The sequence below is a fragment of the Mucor velutinosus genome (genome assembly GCF_035048745.1).
Source record: "Mucor velutinosus strain NIH1002 chromosome Unknown tig00001564, whole genome shotgun sequence".
Taxonomy (NCBI): Eukaryota; Fungi; Mucoromycota; class Mucoromycetes; order Mucorales; family Mucoraceae; genus Mucor; species Mucor velutinosus.
Genome location: NW_027041906.1, coordinates 1979451 through 1994573, shown reverse-complemented (window position 1 = coordinate 1994573; position 15123 = coordinate 1979451). Strand labels below are relative to the sequence as shown.

At 39.8% G+C, this 15123-nt stretch overlaps 6 protein-coding genes across 6 annotated transcripts; 2 read left to right on the top strand and 4 right to left on the bottom strand.

Moving 5' to 3' along the window:
• Positions 1–78: 78 nt before the first annotated feature.
• On the bottom strand, positions 79–1699 carry ATC70_010933 (uncharacterized protein; the record flags this gene model as incomplete). Its single annotated transcript, XM_064830137.1, has 3 exons — positions 79–770; positions 824–1124; positions 1175–1699. The coding sequence occupies 3 exons, from the start codon at positions 1697–1699 to the stop codon at positions 79–81; spliced, it is 1518 nt and encodes a 505-aa protein (XP_064682639.1).
• Positions 1700–1917: 218 nt separating this feature from the next.
• ATC70_010932 (uncharacterized protein) lies at positions 1918–2760 on the bottom strand (the record flags this gene model as incomplete). The annotated part of the gene is made up of 2 exons (XM_064830136.1): positions 1918–2612; positions 2670–2760. 2 exons carry the CDS (start codon positions 2758–2760, stop codon positions 1918–1920), a joined length of 786 nt encoding a protein of 261 aa, XP_064682638.1.
• Positions 2761–3129: 369 nt separating this feature from the next.
• Positions 3130–4568, bottom strand: ATC70_010931 (uncharacterized protein; the record flags this gene model as incomplete). Its single annotated transcript, XM_064830135.1, has 4 exons — positions 3130–3812; positions 3877–4206; positions 4268–4399; positions 4457–4568. The coding sequence occupies 4 exons, from the start codon at positions 4566–4568 to the stop codon at positions 3130–3132; spliced, it is 1257 nt and encodes a 418-aa protein (XP_064682637.1).
• A 1698-nt stretch (positions 4569–6266) lies between these two features.
• ATC70_010930 (uncharacterized protein) lies at positions 6267–9726 on the top strand (the record flags this gene model as incomplete). Its single annotated transcript, XM_064830134.1, has 14 exons — positions 6267–6651; positions 6710–6933; positions 7226–7360; positions 7419–7500; positions 7561–7630; positions 7680–7788; positions 7853–7985; positions 8051–8065; positions 8117–8239; positions 8299–8554; positions 8608–8852; positions 8911–9015; positions 9105–9232; positions 9289–9726. 14 exons carry the CDS (start codon positions 6267–6269, stop codon positions 9724–9726), a joined length of 2448 nt encoding a protein of 815 aa, XP_064682636.1.
• Positions 9727–11088: 1362 nt separating this feature from the next.
• ATC70_010929 (uncharacterized protein) lies at positions 11089–11763 on the bottom strand (the record flags this gene model as incomplete). Its single annotated transcript, XM_064830133.1, has 1 exon — positions 11089–11763. The coding sequence occupies one exon, from the start codon at positions 11761–11763 to the stop codon at positions 11089–11091; it is 675 nt and encodes a 224-aa protein (XP_064682635.1).
• A 397-nt stretch (positions 11764–12160) lies between these two features.
• Positions 12161–13230, top strand: ATC70_010928 (uncharacterized protein; the record flags this gene model as incomplete). Its single annotated transcript, XM_064830132.1, has 3 exons — positions 12161–12716; positions 12789–12872; positions 12932–13230. The coding sequence occupies 3 exons, from the start codon at positions 12161–12163 to the stop codon at positions 13228–13230; spliced, it is 939 nt and encodes a 312-aa protein (XP_064682634.1).
• Positions 13231–15123: the final 1893 nt, after the last annotated feature.

The following is a 15123-nucleotide window of genomic DNA, read 5'->3' as shown; positions in this document are numbered from 1 at the left end:
AAAATAGAGAGAGAAAGATATCTGATACACACACAAGTGATGTCACACCACTTGCATTCGAATAATGGCATGAACACTTCACTGAGGCTCGATGCCCAATACCGTCAAAGTGTTACCCACCATAATTAAACTGCCGGTAGTCAAGACCTGAACATGCTTATCGCTTGATTTCTTGGACAGATCAACAGCAAAATCAACGGCATCTTCAATGGTGTCAACGACGTGGACTCGATCATTGGAAAAGTCGGGAACGTGCTCTTTCCAGCTCTTGGCCAATTCTTGCTGCACAGAGACAACTTCCTCCATGGACACAGTCTTGTTGGTATTGTCTGTGGTGTATCCTTCTCTGAATGTGATGTTGGTGGTGAAAATGACATGATCAAACTGAACTTGAGGTTGGATGTCGGCAATGACTTGCAAAAGATGGCTGCTATCTCGGCCGTGCGTGCAATTAAAGACCAAAACTCGAATATGGTCATCACTGTTGGATTTGTGGATGGTGTTTTTAAACCACTCGGCGCATACTTGGAGGCTTTCAATGGTATGTGCACCGTCCAAGTACCATGTGGCATTGTTGCTTGTTGTTGCATACTTTGTGTCTTTCAGCGGCAATTGCTGTCCTCTGCCAGGCCATTTCACCAATGCTAAACCTTTTTTGAAACCTTCAGGCACATCTTGCTCCAACACGGTACCTCGAATTTTCTTGAGCCATATTTTGCATAATTCGATTGCTGTCAGAGCATTGTATTTTTGATGAACTCCAGCCAAACCTATCGTTCACAAATGAGTGCCATGTAAGTTGAATTGTGGATCGTGCTCTTACCTATTTCAACACCTTCTAATTTGGAAACATCCTTAGCATGTAGGATAGTCAATGGCGCGTTCTTTTCTCGTGCTCTTCTCTCAACGACTTCCATTGCCAACGGAGGCTGTTCAAACGATACGACGGGCACATTGGGCTTGATGATACCAGACTTGTGCCAAGCAATTTGGTCAATAGTATTACCCAACACGGAAACATGATCCAGACCAAGAGCAGTGATACCACAAACAATTGGCTTCTCGATGATGTTAGTGGAATCGTATTCACCGCCAACGCCAACTTCCAAAATAGCACAATCCACCTATGCACATTGATGAATATACGATGGGAAAAATTCCGAGTGAAACTTACCTTCTCTTGGACGAATGCGTGCAATGCCACCAATGTCAAATACCTGAAATAGATGGGCTTATCAGGGTGTTCTCTTGTGTTTCGCAGCATTTCCTTGGTGTCTTGTTCGGATAAGTTCATGGCCTTGATGGCTTCTTCCTTGGTTGCCTCTAATCTCTCCCATACCTCTTGCGAGTACTTTGCAAACAACTCTTCACTGATAGGTACACCATTGATACGAATTCTCTCACGAACAGCGACCAAATGAGGCGAGGTGAATAAGCCGGTTTTTATAGTGGTGTCGTAATTGTGGAGAACAGATTGAGTCAAAGCGCTTGTTGAGCCCTTTCCTTTTGTGCCAGTGACATGGATCAAGTTGAGCTTATCAAAGTCCTTGGGCTGATAGCCGATGCGCTTAAAGTAGTCTCTCATTTCTGGCAAACTCTTTTCGTTCATTCTTGGGCCTGCTTTGCGTAATTTTTCTAGTAGAGCAGCATTGCTTTGGAGGGAGTTGAGCTTATCGACGGCTTCTTTATAAGTAAACATATTTGTGCGAGTGAAAGAGAAGTTTCTTTTTGGTAGTGGTTGATAAAAAGATAAAAAAATAAATTTATTTGTTTTCTTCATATGATTGACAGGACGCACGTTTAGCCCAAATGAAAATGTGCAAAAAAAAAAAACTAGATTTGATGTTTTTTTGAAATTTACAATTTTTTCATGATGGACGCTGTGCCCAATCAAACAAAAGCATCTAGATCTTCATCTTACAGTTTGCCTTTCGTGATCCACCCATCAATGCCTTGAATAATTTGATCTCCAATTGCATTAACATCTTGCTCGTTTTTACCAACCACGCTGACAACTACGCGAGCACCATCTTTGCCCTCGCCCCAATTAGGGTAGCTGCCAATCTTGATTTGCTTGGAGCTGCATTGTTCTTGCAGTTCAGTCAAGAAGGGCGCAATCTTGCCTTCCTGTAGCTTGGTTGCAATCTGGACTCGATGGTAGGATTGACGCTCGCCCATTAATGCCTCGAAATGTGGTTTTAAAGAGTCTAGCAGTGACTCGAATAACCTTGGTATACCGGGCAATACATGTACGTTCTTGTTGACGACGACAACAGGCACCCACAAATCATCATGATTTCGCAACTTTTCTGATGGCTCTGGAAAGATGGCCATTCGCTTTCTCTCTTCTGTCAAGCTCCAGTCTGGGATTTTGGCTTTAGATGCCTTCTCCATACGTATGCATGTTTCCTCGTCCAACTTTAAAGGTAAATTAAACGCTTTGGCAAGCGCTGCATAGGTGATATCGTCATGCGTGGGCCCAATGCCTCCGCTGGTAAACACAAGATCATGCTGGCTCGATAATCGCTTGATTGTCTCTTCAATGGCTTCGTAATCATCAGCAATAGTCTCTATTCTCTTCAAGTCCACTCCCAGCTCGAACAGATATTTGGCTGAATCCCTCCAGAAATTAGTGTATATGCAAGCAGATTACAACCATGATACATTACCGAGATAATTCGCATTTGAATCTCGAGTTTTTCCATTGAGTATCTCGTCGCCAATGATGCAACAGGCCGCAGAGAACGAACGCTGACTCATGATGGTATGAATGTGATTAGAAAATAGCCTTTTTGTGGTGGGAGCACGTAAAAACGCTTGTAACATGATTAAGATGAGAAATAAACAGTGGAGAACATTAAAAAGGCGGGGTGACTCTTTCAACACCCTCGTTTTAGAAGCATTTAAATGCAAACCTGAGGTTTTCACAATCAGATCAAACGATGATCGGCTCACTGCGATCTATATCACTGTAAAGCGATTAGAGCAGATGTGAATGCCTATACAAGTGCTCAAAAGGGCCAGCCACCCACTTATTATTAATAAGGAGCCTTCAAATTATACATCGAATGGGGCATTGTTATCGTTTTATTCTGCAGGAAGACGTAATTGTGATCATTCCTTAGAGATTCAAGCTGCGCTGCTGGTTGTAGAGTGAACAGAGAGAGACCTTCTGACAGAAGTTGAGGGCGATGCAATGGGAGGCACCATCAAATGCCCTGAAGCGTCCTCGTGAGTTTGAGGTAAGCAGAGCTCATCATCCAGATCAACAGGACTACCTGGTCCCCAGCCGTCAGTGATGGGACTCGGGATGGGCGATTCATTGATGATAAAATTGGGTACATCGGCATTGCTCTCATCTGCAAATGGGATTTGTAACTTTGGAGGTTGTGTAGAGCAATACGGCACTGTTGTAATAAAGAGTGGAAGTCGAATAGCTTGTGTATTCAGGAATAGTTGCGAGGTGGTACAACCATCCCAATGGCTGCCCATAGCAGGAATAATGATAAACACCTCGTAAGCGATGTCAATGTACTTTCCAAAATGGCTTTGCGTAGTAGGCACGCAGAAAGAAGGCACTTTGAATGGACATATGGTGGTGATGTCGCTTGTGTTTTTGGGTATAGATACGTAAAACGATTCGTTCAAGATCTGACGCTGTTTGTGTTGGTAAGAAGGACCTGATGCTATCGGTGGATCAGGATGTCTGTTGTCATTCAATGATGTTGCTGTGGATAATAATACAATGTGCACCTGGGTGATACTGTAAGATGATTTGTTATGGGTATAGAGTTTGATGGAACACAGATCACCTAAAAGGATAAACGGGAATCGTCAACCAATGGCAAATTAATATCCTCAAATAGATGTATTTACCTGGGCAAGATGAAGGATTTGCCAAGCTTGCTGTAACGTGTACGTATTCACTGCCTTGCTCGATCCTTATAGACTTGTTGCGAGTTGCATATTGATTCATACGGTCATCGAATGTCACAAGAGGCAAATAAGTCAGAGGTACACTGGCAGTTGATTTCTGTTTATGCATGTTATTGTCTAGTGCAAAGTCCAAATGACCTTGCAGTGTGTATTCGATGCGGTGACCAAGATAAGAGTCTCGAATCGTAGGTGGATAGTTTACTGATGATGGCAGTTGTATAGCAAACAGATAAAAGTGGCTGCCCCTCTCCAGCAAGTCATTATCAGCATCTAGCAGTGGCATTTATGCAAAAATGAGTTTCTACTGTCATCACTATCTAATAAACCCTACCTTGACTCCAAATAACCGACTCTACCGACAGTAGTTTGGTAGGTTCCTGCCGCTGATCCCATTCATGACAGGAGAACACTACTCTTATTGATTTTGCCTGAACAGGTTTATCTAGTAACAGCTTTACACTTCCTTCAAATGGTGTACAGGTGAGCGATTCATTACTTTGATTTGAAACAAATAACCTACCGTTTATAATGGAAGCAGGGCCAAAAGCAATCATATTGTCTCCGGCGCCCGATGCAACTGTCAATTCAAATGATTGTATCGGATTTGATTTGAAGACTTTGGAAAAGATCATCTAACTGTTTGTATATACAGAAAACGAAGGAAAAATGGAAAGCCTGGTGTGTGCGTGCTTAAATAAAAAAAAGACCTGTGACTAGTAGAGCATGATTGGATTTACCTGTTATTCAAAACAGAAACTGACCAAATATGGATAAATAGCATCTGAAGGGAACATCATTTCACCAGACAAATGATTGAACTTGCAACAATTAATGCAAATTCTGGATGACCCCAATACTACAGGGGCAGATTGTGGATACGACTTTTCATCAAACGAATCAGGCATTTGTACCTGCTGATTTCCAGGTAACGGAATCAATTGAAGCAGGACATCTTCCTGGCATATACCAAGGTTTGCCTTCTAGCTTAGTACCATCAGACGAAAAGTTTTACAAACGGTCTGCAGCTGTGGAACCGAGACTTCTATGATACTACGCACCTGTATCAATGAGGTTTATTGTATATACGGACAGACGATATGCCAACATTATCTCTTACCACTCAAAAGTACACAGCGAAATCTGGGCGCATTTGAACCGCAATTTCTCGTGCTAGAAGCCGCTTTAGGCTGCCGGAATAGCACCAAAAAGTTGCTCTGATCGGGCATTAACTGTCTGACACCTTTGCTTAGCCTTTTGAAGACCTAAAAAATACCGTCAAAAATCGACCAAAAACCATGAGGGGTACCTCATGGTTTTCATTGAAAATCGAACGATCGCGTTTTTTACCTTGATAATGAAGACTTTTACTATGGTATGTATTGAATCAAAATGTTTCTATCGATTTAACGCAAGCCCTGAAATCATCTTTGTGGGACCTTGATGTGTAAAATTTCGACTTTTTGGCCAGAAACCTCTTTTCATATTTTCAGAAATTGCTCAATAAGTTTATTCAAAACATCTATCTTACTTGGTACCATTGGATGCACTTTGGAAAGCATTCCAAAAATGTATTAGGAAGCATCGGATGATTATTACGATTTATATAGTCGAATATGACAAAATAGTTTGATCAAGTCGAATAACTATCAAAATCTAGCCAATCGACACCCCTTACTAACTAATCACTTCCGATTAAAAATCGAAAAAAAAAATTTTTTTGGGCGGAATTTTCCGATTAAAAATCGAAGAGGCTTTGATTATCAATCATACCTTTCTCCAATCGGCACTTCAGCTTTGAGATTGTATCCGTCCTGTATATTACTGATGGTATAGCACTGAAAAATATATGAATGAGATATCAAAAAACTGTGCTGTATAGGCACATATATAGTGGGCAAACTCCTAGAGCTAATAGGGTTCATATATATCATGTTTCGTCACAAATTTTCATATTATGTTCATTGTGCTTATTTTCGATTTCTAATCGGAAATTATTACAAACTATCTCGATTTATAATCGGCAGCTACTAAGTGATACAAAGGAGCTGAAGTAGTGTGACTACAAGGTTCTTTGATCAAATTACTAGGACATGCACACAAACAGCAACTGTTATTGTACCTGCATTTCCGAAATTTTCACTTTTAAAATACATATATATATAAATATTTGATTTTTGAACATGTCTAGAAATAGAATAACTAAACAAAGAAAGAAAGACGAAAGTGGATCCGCTGGATCTTTGAAGAGGGAACCCAGAATGTACACTATGGAATTTCAACAGCAAAAAAGAAGAAAACAAAAACAATTAGTAAAAAACTATTTGGCAAACATGAATGCTTCGGGGGTCAACGTGAATGAAGCTCGTCGAGCTGTTCCTGCAAGACATCCTCGCCCCTTATCCTCTGCTGAAAGAAATCAGCAAGAACCTAGTTCATCCTCTGCCAACAGTAGACCAAATGGCGGATCAAATGTCATTAACTTAGATGATCTAACTGGAGATGTTGATGAGGAAGTCAATACTTCCCTCTCAGACAGATATCTCAAGTGGCAAGATCTCAGTGAAGTGCTTTTGAAGAGCTATATAGAAAGCCACGAATTGCATGGCCATGCCGATCCATGCCTTGACGCGCCGATAATTACTGGAACGAAGCCCCAAAGCTGCGATTGCACCTCCAGAATCACTTCATGGCCTATCAATGGCTTCATGATGTTTAGTAAATACAAAAACCAAAGGAAAAACTCCCAAATGTGAGAATTAACAATATGGAATAGAGCGATGTGTTTTCCAAGTGGAGTATTGCTCGCACCAAACATTGCTCGAGTCGCTTTTGATGTCTCAAATGATGCCAACAGCAACTGTGTTTCCCAAGTCTGCAGTGCATTTCTCCCTCTTTGAGTCTATGATTGACAATCGCTTAAATGCGTACTCATCGGTTTATGGCTTTGTTAAAGCAAACAATGCTAGCAACCTGAGACTCTCAAGCTATGATCCCAAAGTATGTATTTCACTTATCAGTTAAAATCATGTCCCTCTAATCGGCTTCTTGACAACACCAGTTCAAACCTCTTCCATCTTCGTTTCACGAACTGGCTGTAGTTTATCAGAGAGTTAAAAAAACACCCCATTGACAGCGTATATCGTCAACATGATGTGGAAAGAGATTGCAGCTGCTTGGCATGCAAGGTAAGAAACTGTCCTTTAGAGAGTACAACAATTAATCAGAATACAACCAGGGGGCACCAAGAAAGGGAATCACAATGGATGGAAATTTCCAACAAAAATGATAGAGATCTAGACAGATTGATATTGTTGATAGTGGCAATCCAAACATCTTTCTCACTTCTGAGGCTGAGAAAGCAAAGTTTGGTGACAAAGCAAATGTCGATAAATATGATCAAGCAGAGGCTGCTGCGACCGAGGATGTAAATGTTTTGTTTATATTAGACAATTCCAATGCTCACATTTATATCATCTTGATAGTGTCTTCTGGAAAATTTAGATAGCGAGTTTCAGGCTCTCAGCAATAACCGCAGAACTACCAGCAACCGCTTTGATGAAAATGGTAAATTATGAATTCATCTTTCATTGGACATTATCTAACCCAAATGTGATTGTCTCCTAGGTGTCTTCAGTATAAATTGTGCTCGTCATGGAATTGTTGAAAGACCATTTGATATTTTTGAGGGAGAAGGGTAAGAGATTAGTTGGCTGTGGATCCAATTGTAATTAATCTTTTTGTAGGAGAAAGTATGCTTTGGCTGGTGTAGAACATGTCATCAAAAACTTGGAAGAAGATCAGAAACTTCTGATTATGTATGATGTAGCATGCGCATGTAGAGAAACTTTCTACGTAAGTTCCTGTGGCCTGGATCATATGTAAACTCAATATACTGATTGCAATTATTGGTCAAAAGAAAGCTTTCCTAGAGCTTCAAAGCGAGCGTGATGTGTGGTATGCGGTGAGTATTTTTCATGCGTACGCACATAGTGCTGCTTGCCAAGCCAAAAACAACCCCAGGTATGTGGATCATGCGCTAGGATTAACAGGTAAGACCTTCAGTCTTGATGGTTGACATTTTCATGCTCTAAAAGCTTCTTATTCATTGCTCTAGATGGAGAAGGAGCAGGTATGTCAGGTATGATCCAAAGGCATTATTGATGATTAATGGCTTTTCAAGAGAGATTTTGGTCGTTTGCCAATCATTTCGTCGCGCAAATCAGGTCGATGAACAAAGCTAACCGTAGAGCAATGATTGTTCAATTGGCTGAGGCATATTGCGACGAGAAGATGATAGAATTGCGTAAGTTGACTAATATGTTTATTTAAACAGTAGCACCAAGTAATTTACGTAACTCATAGCAAATTCGTTCGTGAAAAAATACGACAAAGCAATGGACACTATCAGACAACTCAACATGACCAAGAGTGCCTACAACAGTTTCAAAGTACAGTGGAATAGCCACAGAACTGCGCTCGCTGTGCCCTTTTCCAACGTGAGGAACTCCCAAAGGCTACATGAAAGGGCTGAAGGAAATATCTTGCTTATGAACGATATTAAGCATGAGTATGCAGTGACAGCTGGTCAACTCATTTTCCTCGACTCAAGAGATTCGCCGTAAGATATTGCATGATATTTTTGAGCCAACAAATTAATCGATTTTGATTTAGTATTACAAGTGGCTATATAACTGGCTTGAAGCGTCAGCTGGAAGCAAAACTCAATGAACTCGAGCGACTATTTCCTCAGTTAATTGTCCATGGAGGAAGGCCGACAACCTTTGGTCACATTACAATGCAGCAATACTTTGATGCAATCAAAGATGAATGCCACAACATATTAGTTAAAGTCTTAAGACAACTAATCTTTTCCATTTTCATGAACGATAATGAGCTTCGTAGGCCCAATTCGACTGGTAAAGAAAAAGCAAGATACACCAAGCCGTTTAAATTGGTTTTAACCAATTTTCTTAGGAACTGATAAAGCTGCTAGGCTGCTAGTATCCATTGCCTCCTCTACAAAGAAGGCTGGATTAGTAGTAGATAGCATTAACAATTTTGTCGATAGAAACTTTGGAGGTAAGCTCTGTTGATTACCAAATTTTCTAATCAAGTGTAAGATTTCTCAATCTCTCGCTGACATATTAGGGGATCCTAGTAAAAAAAAGTGCCCAGTGTCGCAATTGAGCTGCAAAGGCTCAGAAACAATGAAGATGCTGATTTCTTGAGACTGTCCCAAGGAATGAAAGACTGGCATACCCATAGAAAGTGTGTCGAGGAAACATCAATTCTTGTTGTAAGTGTCAAATACCAAATCCATTCTGCAGTTAATAATTTCTGGTAATGTCGTAGGAAGAGGCACAGAGATACGAGCAGAACTTACTCGCTCGTATTGATGGCATCTATGAAGCTGCTCGCCAGAAGCACTTGATCAAGATAGATTATCTCAAGTGGGTATGGCTGTATAAAAAAAACAAATGCCACTTGATGGAAATCTTGAAAAAGAATCCACCAAGGTACAACCCCGAGGAAGGAGATGATGATTTGGTAGTCGTTTGCTTTGCTGACAGAAGTGATGTCCACGTGTTCTCGCCAAGACCACTTGCTGATGACCGCGCAGATGAAGAAGACATTGTTGGCAGTGATAATGGTAGAGACGATGAAGTCGATGATGATGATGAAGAGAGCGATGGTGGCGATGATGATCGTGGTCATGGTGATAGTCAAACAAGTATGGCTGACAGCATAGCGTCTACACTAGCCTCAGTTATGCTCGAGCAGTCTACTTAGTGGCTCTATATCATTATTCAACCTTCAATCTTCTACTACTAAAAATAAAGTTTTACCATCATAATGACTATAGATCTAATGACAGACGTAACATATATATGAATTACTCTCGCAAAATAGTTGACAATTCTATTTCTAAATGACATGATCTTCATCTGTGGAAATAATACTATTACGTTTTGGTGAGTTATATAGGATATGTATTCCATAACCAGATAAGAAATCATAATTCCATAGGTACAGACGTCAAATTAATTCATCAGAAGAGACAACAGCCTAGTATAAGGAACACTATTAGCACTCTTCATTCCCATCCTCACTTGCAGTCGTTTACATACATGGTTTACCTTTCTGTGGCTCGCCATTGAAGGAAGTATTGGTTCCACTTATCTTACAAAGCAATTGAAATTGCTTTTCTTTAGATACGACCATATGAAGCATTAATATCGACAAAAAAAACGTCTTTTCGTTATAATGTAGTCTAAAATAATTGTATTTCTGATCCTGGAAATCATAGCGTATATTATCATTGATACTGAAGTGATAATAATGTTTGGAAACATTTCAATGATCCAGTAACTTGGTTGTATGCATAAAATAACAGTTACCTTGATCTGACAACCAGTTCCTAGAATATTGTGATGTTGTAAGCGTTGTTATACGAAGTTTAATTTTTGAGTAGGTCTTATAACAATATCTTAACATTAGCAAGCTCCCTTCAGTTCGAGTTATGTAAATGTTCTGCTTCCAAACCTTTCCAACAATAGTTATGCAGCTGCAAACAGTATATTAGTCCTTTTAAGGCCTTATGGGAGTTGAAAACCCAGAAAAAATGACGAAAATTGTAGCCAAAAGAATCGCTTTGTCTAGCAATGATAAGATCAAACAAAAAAATGAATATAAGCTATTACAACAGAGCAATCATCATCATACAACATTAGGTTACAGGACAACGACTAACGTAACTAAAAAAAATTTATTAGGATACAATTAAGTAAATTTTAGCTAAAAAATCTCATTTATTTTTTGCCACAACTAATAGAGCGTCCGAAGTAAATTTGATTCTTATTAAAGCCGCAAGTTCGATTCTTTGCATCTAATCTTTTGTTATTTTTTAACTCGTGGTAGTGCTTGTAGATACTTTACCTTTACTTTGTCAGGAACCAGATATGCACAGACACTGCGTGGAAATCGTCAAATCAACATTGGGTCGAGTTGGTGTTGTAAACAATAAACAATTATTTTCTAAATCAACATTCACCCATTGTTTATTCACACCATTGTGACGAAATGCAATGCAAAATGGGCAGTGAATGCGAATAAAATTCAAATCAAGATGTTAAAATTGATTTATTTCTACAATTACATGTTTTCTAAACGATGGAACTCCTTGGCAGTAGCTAGCCATCGCTGATCAGCTAAAGAGAAAAAAGCCAGGAAGGAGACAAGGCAAGCGTCCCAGATGTGGTCCTTGGCGTTATTCCATGACTTGAAAAACATTTTTACAACAGCAGAAGGTGGTTGATAATCGATGAGAAGATAGGTTTTATTCCATTGCTTAGCAAGGAATCTGTGTTGATGAGGTCTGATGGTTTTCATCAATTGCTTATGGTGAAATGCTGCTGCGTTGAGTGATTTTTGCTCTTTGGAAGCGAGACAATGAACGCTGAATGCGTAGCACACTTGCATGATCTCTATCTGCTTCCCTTCAAGTTCGGTCGTTGGATAGTTGGCAATAAGCTCATCTACATCTTCCAGTACAAAATTGACCGTGATCAATAGGTCGTTTCTTGTTCTTCTCAACAGACTCATGGCCTTTTTGATCAACAACTTTCTGCGTTTCTGAAAGTTGCGATTGGGAGCGTAGACTTGAAGCTCCTTGACCTTTTTGGTCGAGGCCGACGCTTGTTTTGCGCTGCTCTCCTCGACATCTGATGCTGACGTTTGGTTTGCATCGTTGGCAACAAAAGCTTCCTTCTCAATGGACGGCCCATTATTAGTATTATTTACTTCAGTAGCTTTGTGTTTGGTGGCCATTTTATCCTTATTATGCTGTATTTCTTAAAATATTGAAATGGATGAGGCTCCTTCCAACTTTACTACAAGCTCATCAGTGACAGACATTCCTAGAGCAACATTGTAGAAACCTGAGTCAAAGTTACGCAGCTATTGTGCTTAAAGTTCGAAATATATCCATCAGCAGAGATGATGGCAACATCCTTGGTTTGAGCGTGAGTTGTCTACATGCAATTGCATCAAATGAAAGAAAATTGTCCATCCTCTGCAAGCACTGCAAAGCGCCATCATATTTTGTATCTTAATCTCTTTGGCGAAAAACAAATTAGTGTACTCTGTAGTGTTACCTTACCTGCCAATATTAAAGTACTTTTTCAAATAAAAGTCTGATTGAATCTTCTCTTTCACAACAATTACCATGCGCTGCACACCAACAGCCAAACAAGATACAGATGATCTTAGAAGACTATTTGGCGATGTCAGTAAGCTTGTTAGAAATTATGCAGACCAACACCAAGAGCAAAATGATGATATTGCTTGCTTGGTCGCCGGCCATCTCGTTAAAGAGAACATGGCTGATTTTACCATCAAGCTTGCTCCTGCCAGCAGGAAAAGAAAAGCAATCAGTGGCTATGACATGTTCAAGCAAGAGACGATGCTGCAGACGAGTGAGGTGTTCTCTACTGCTAGCAAGGGAGAACCCAACGATTTACAAAACTTGATGGCCAAGTATGCGGAAGCCTGGAAGGCGCTCAAGAAAAACAACCCTGACAAGGTCAACCAACTAAAGCTGAAAGCCGCAGAAAAGACCAAGGCTAGGGATTCAGAGCCCATTACCACCGGAGGAAGACTTGAAGTCTACCATAATGATTTCAATACCACCGCTAAAAGCCTCGTAGCAATGCTAGACAAATACAATTTTCATGCCGTCTTATATCATTATACAGAAACTGATAATGACTTTATGTATCCCAGTGATATTTTTTTTTAATTCCAGTAGGTAATTCAATGATCTGTGTTATTCTGAGAGAGCTAACAATGTTTAGAAATTGCCTCTGACAATGTGGATTCCGTGCATAAAGTATTAGGACATCCACTGGATTTAGGTTTGCTAAAGACGTTTATGAAAAGTAAGTGGGCTTGACTTGAAGCTGGTCAACGATTATATCAAACCCTAAAATCCAATTAGCAACGTCTGAGGCCTCATCTGTCCCATCAAGTCCCACTGCTGGGAGTCCTGTCCAGGAAGATTCGGCCTTAGGCGTTCACGCTGATAGAGTTGAACGTCTGCCTGGTTTGCCTGCCTCTCAGATGGAGCCACTTCTTTCGAATTTGCTTCCCAACGGCAATGCTCCTGCTCGTTCTGCTCTTGCATCTACGTCTGCTACTGTTTTTGGTAATGACAAGGAATCACTGTTGAAAGCGGAGTACCTCAAAGGTATTCGTGAGATGGCTATGCAAATGACCTGTACGTGTATTTGTTCCTAATAATTTTGTTACAGTTCAGATGCCTGACAACCCAGCTTCCATATTAGGGCTGTAATAGTGTCTAGAGGCTATAAATATATTATGTTATGATATTTGTACCTTTCCAAGCTTGGATACAACAATGCTGAGGCCCAGGCCACAAGATCGGTAGAAAATTACACACAAAGACTCATCAACAAATAATAAACAGCACATCTGATACAAACACCTTTGTTCTGTATATCTCTACGTTGTCTATGCATTTGTTATGCGGAACTCCACAATAAACTCAAACAGCACGCTCTACTTTGCTGGCTAAAGCCTTTTAGACGACTTGCCACTTACTTGGTCAGTTCATACTCTACATTATGTTTCTATACATGTGTCGTGAGTTGTTTTACAACAAAACCTTGAAAGAATCGCACACATGAGTGCAGGCAAAGCAAAGTATACCAAATTCTTCGTTTATCCGCAGTGAAATAAGCAGGTAAACAAATCCAAGATGCTTTTTACACGAAATCTAAGATTTAATGTAGTTTCTAGTCGTTCGTCATCTGTCGATCGCGTGAAAAAGCCTTTTGGTCTCATGTGTTGTAAATTGAATAGGGCTGTTATATGTGTCTCTACCTCCATCTTAGTTGCGCAAGAAACAGATATAACTTACATCCAAAGAGCTAATACCTGACTATAAAAACGTGCATTAACTTTCTACCGAGTATCATATCAACACTAATGAATTTGATTATAATAGAATAAGAGCATCGCGCGGCGAGAGCGTTAGCGACAAACATGAAGAATAACACCAGTACTGTATATATGATGATGACTATAGTATCAGATATTCAACACTTAATACAAAAAATTGGGTCATGAGCAACTGGAAAGAAAGGAGAAACAGAATGAAGAGCAATGAAATGCAATACAGATCAATGACTGAAGGGCTGATCACATCCCGAGTATTATGTATACCTCCTAATCTGTTCCTGATGGAAGAATTGATCTAAGTCGAAGCCGTAAAATCACCATCAGTTTTAAAATGATCCAATAAAGCTTTGCCATTTTGAATCTCTTTGTTCGCTTTCAATATACATGCTACAACATCCCATGCTGTGCCAATGAATAAGGCACTAAATCTTCAGTTGATCATTCCCACTTTTATCATCTGCCTGTTTGTATCAAGCTCAATGTCGGTTTGATATAGTCTCTTATGATTTCTCACAAAGGAGATGTGTCGATTAAATATTAATTAAAGTTCAATGCCTGCAGGTTTGTATGATACTGATCTATGGGCTAATCGGCATAGAGATGCGATTTAGCATTCCCTGAGTTCCAATAGAAATTGAAAGGTTTTTTAAATGATGAAATATCTACTTTTTAATTTACCTTTTATTGGTCAATCTTTTTTGATGTTGGGTTTCAATCGCCAATAGCTCGAAATGTTGTATATATCAAATTTCATAATATCTGTGATCAGATATGGGAAAATATAAGCCAACCATTTATCGCCATCAGCCATCTTGCTCAATACCGCACAATAGGAACATCTAGGTCAGTGGTTTGCTTGGCTTTACGTGTAATCAGATCTTCACTATTTTATGTTTCCATGGTAACTTGTGTTCAGGTTTTGTAGACACATTTGAAGATGGAATCATGGTAGAGTCAGCGAAAGTGGCCCGAACCTATCCTCTCTACCTTTCTTTGTCGAGTTCAAAGCAGTAACCATTAGTTGCTCATTCAATGTCTTTCCATCCCCTAATTTACTTGTACGTTTATCAATTGATTGATGGGCCTCTTTCTTTGGAAATGTTGAAATGAACGGCATGTGGTACCTAGCACCAAATGTCGAAGTAGCACAGGCATTCGTTTTTGATTCGTTGAATGGCTTAAATTATGCAAGAGCTTTGATGATTAAAA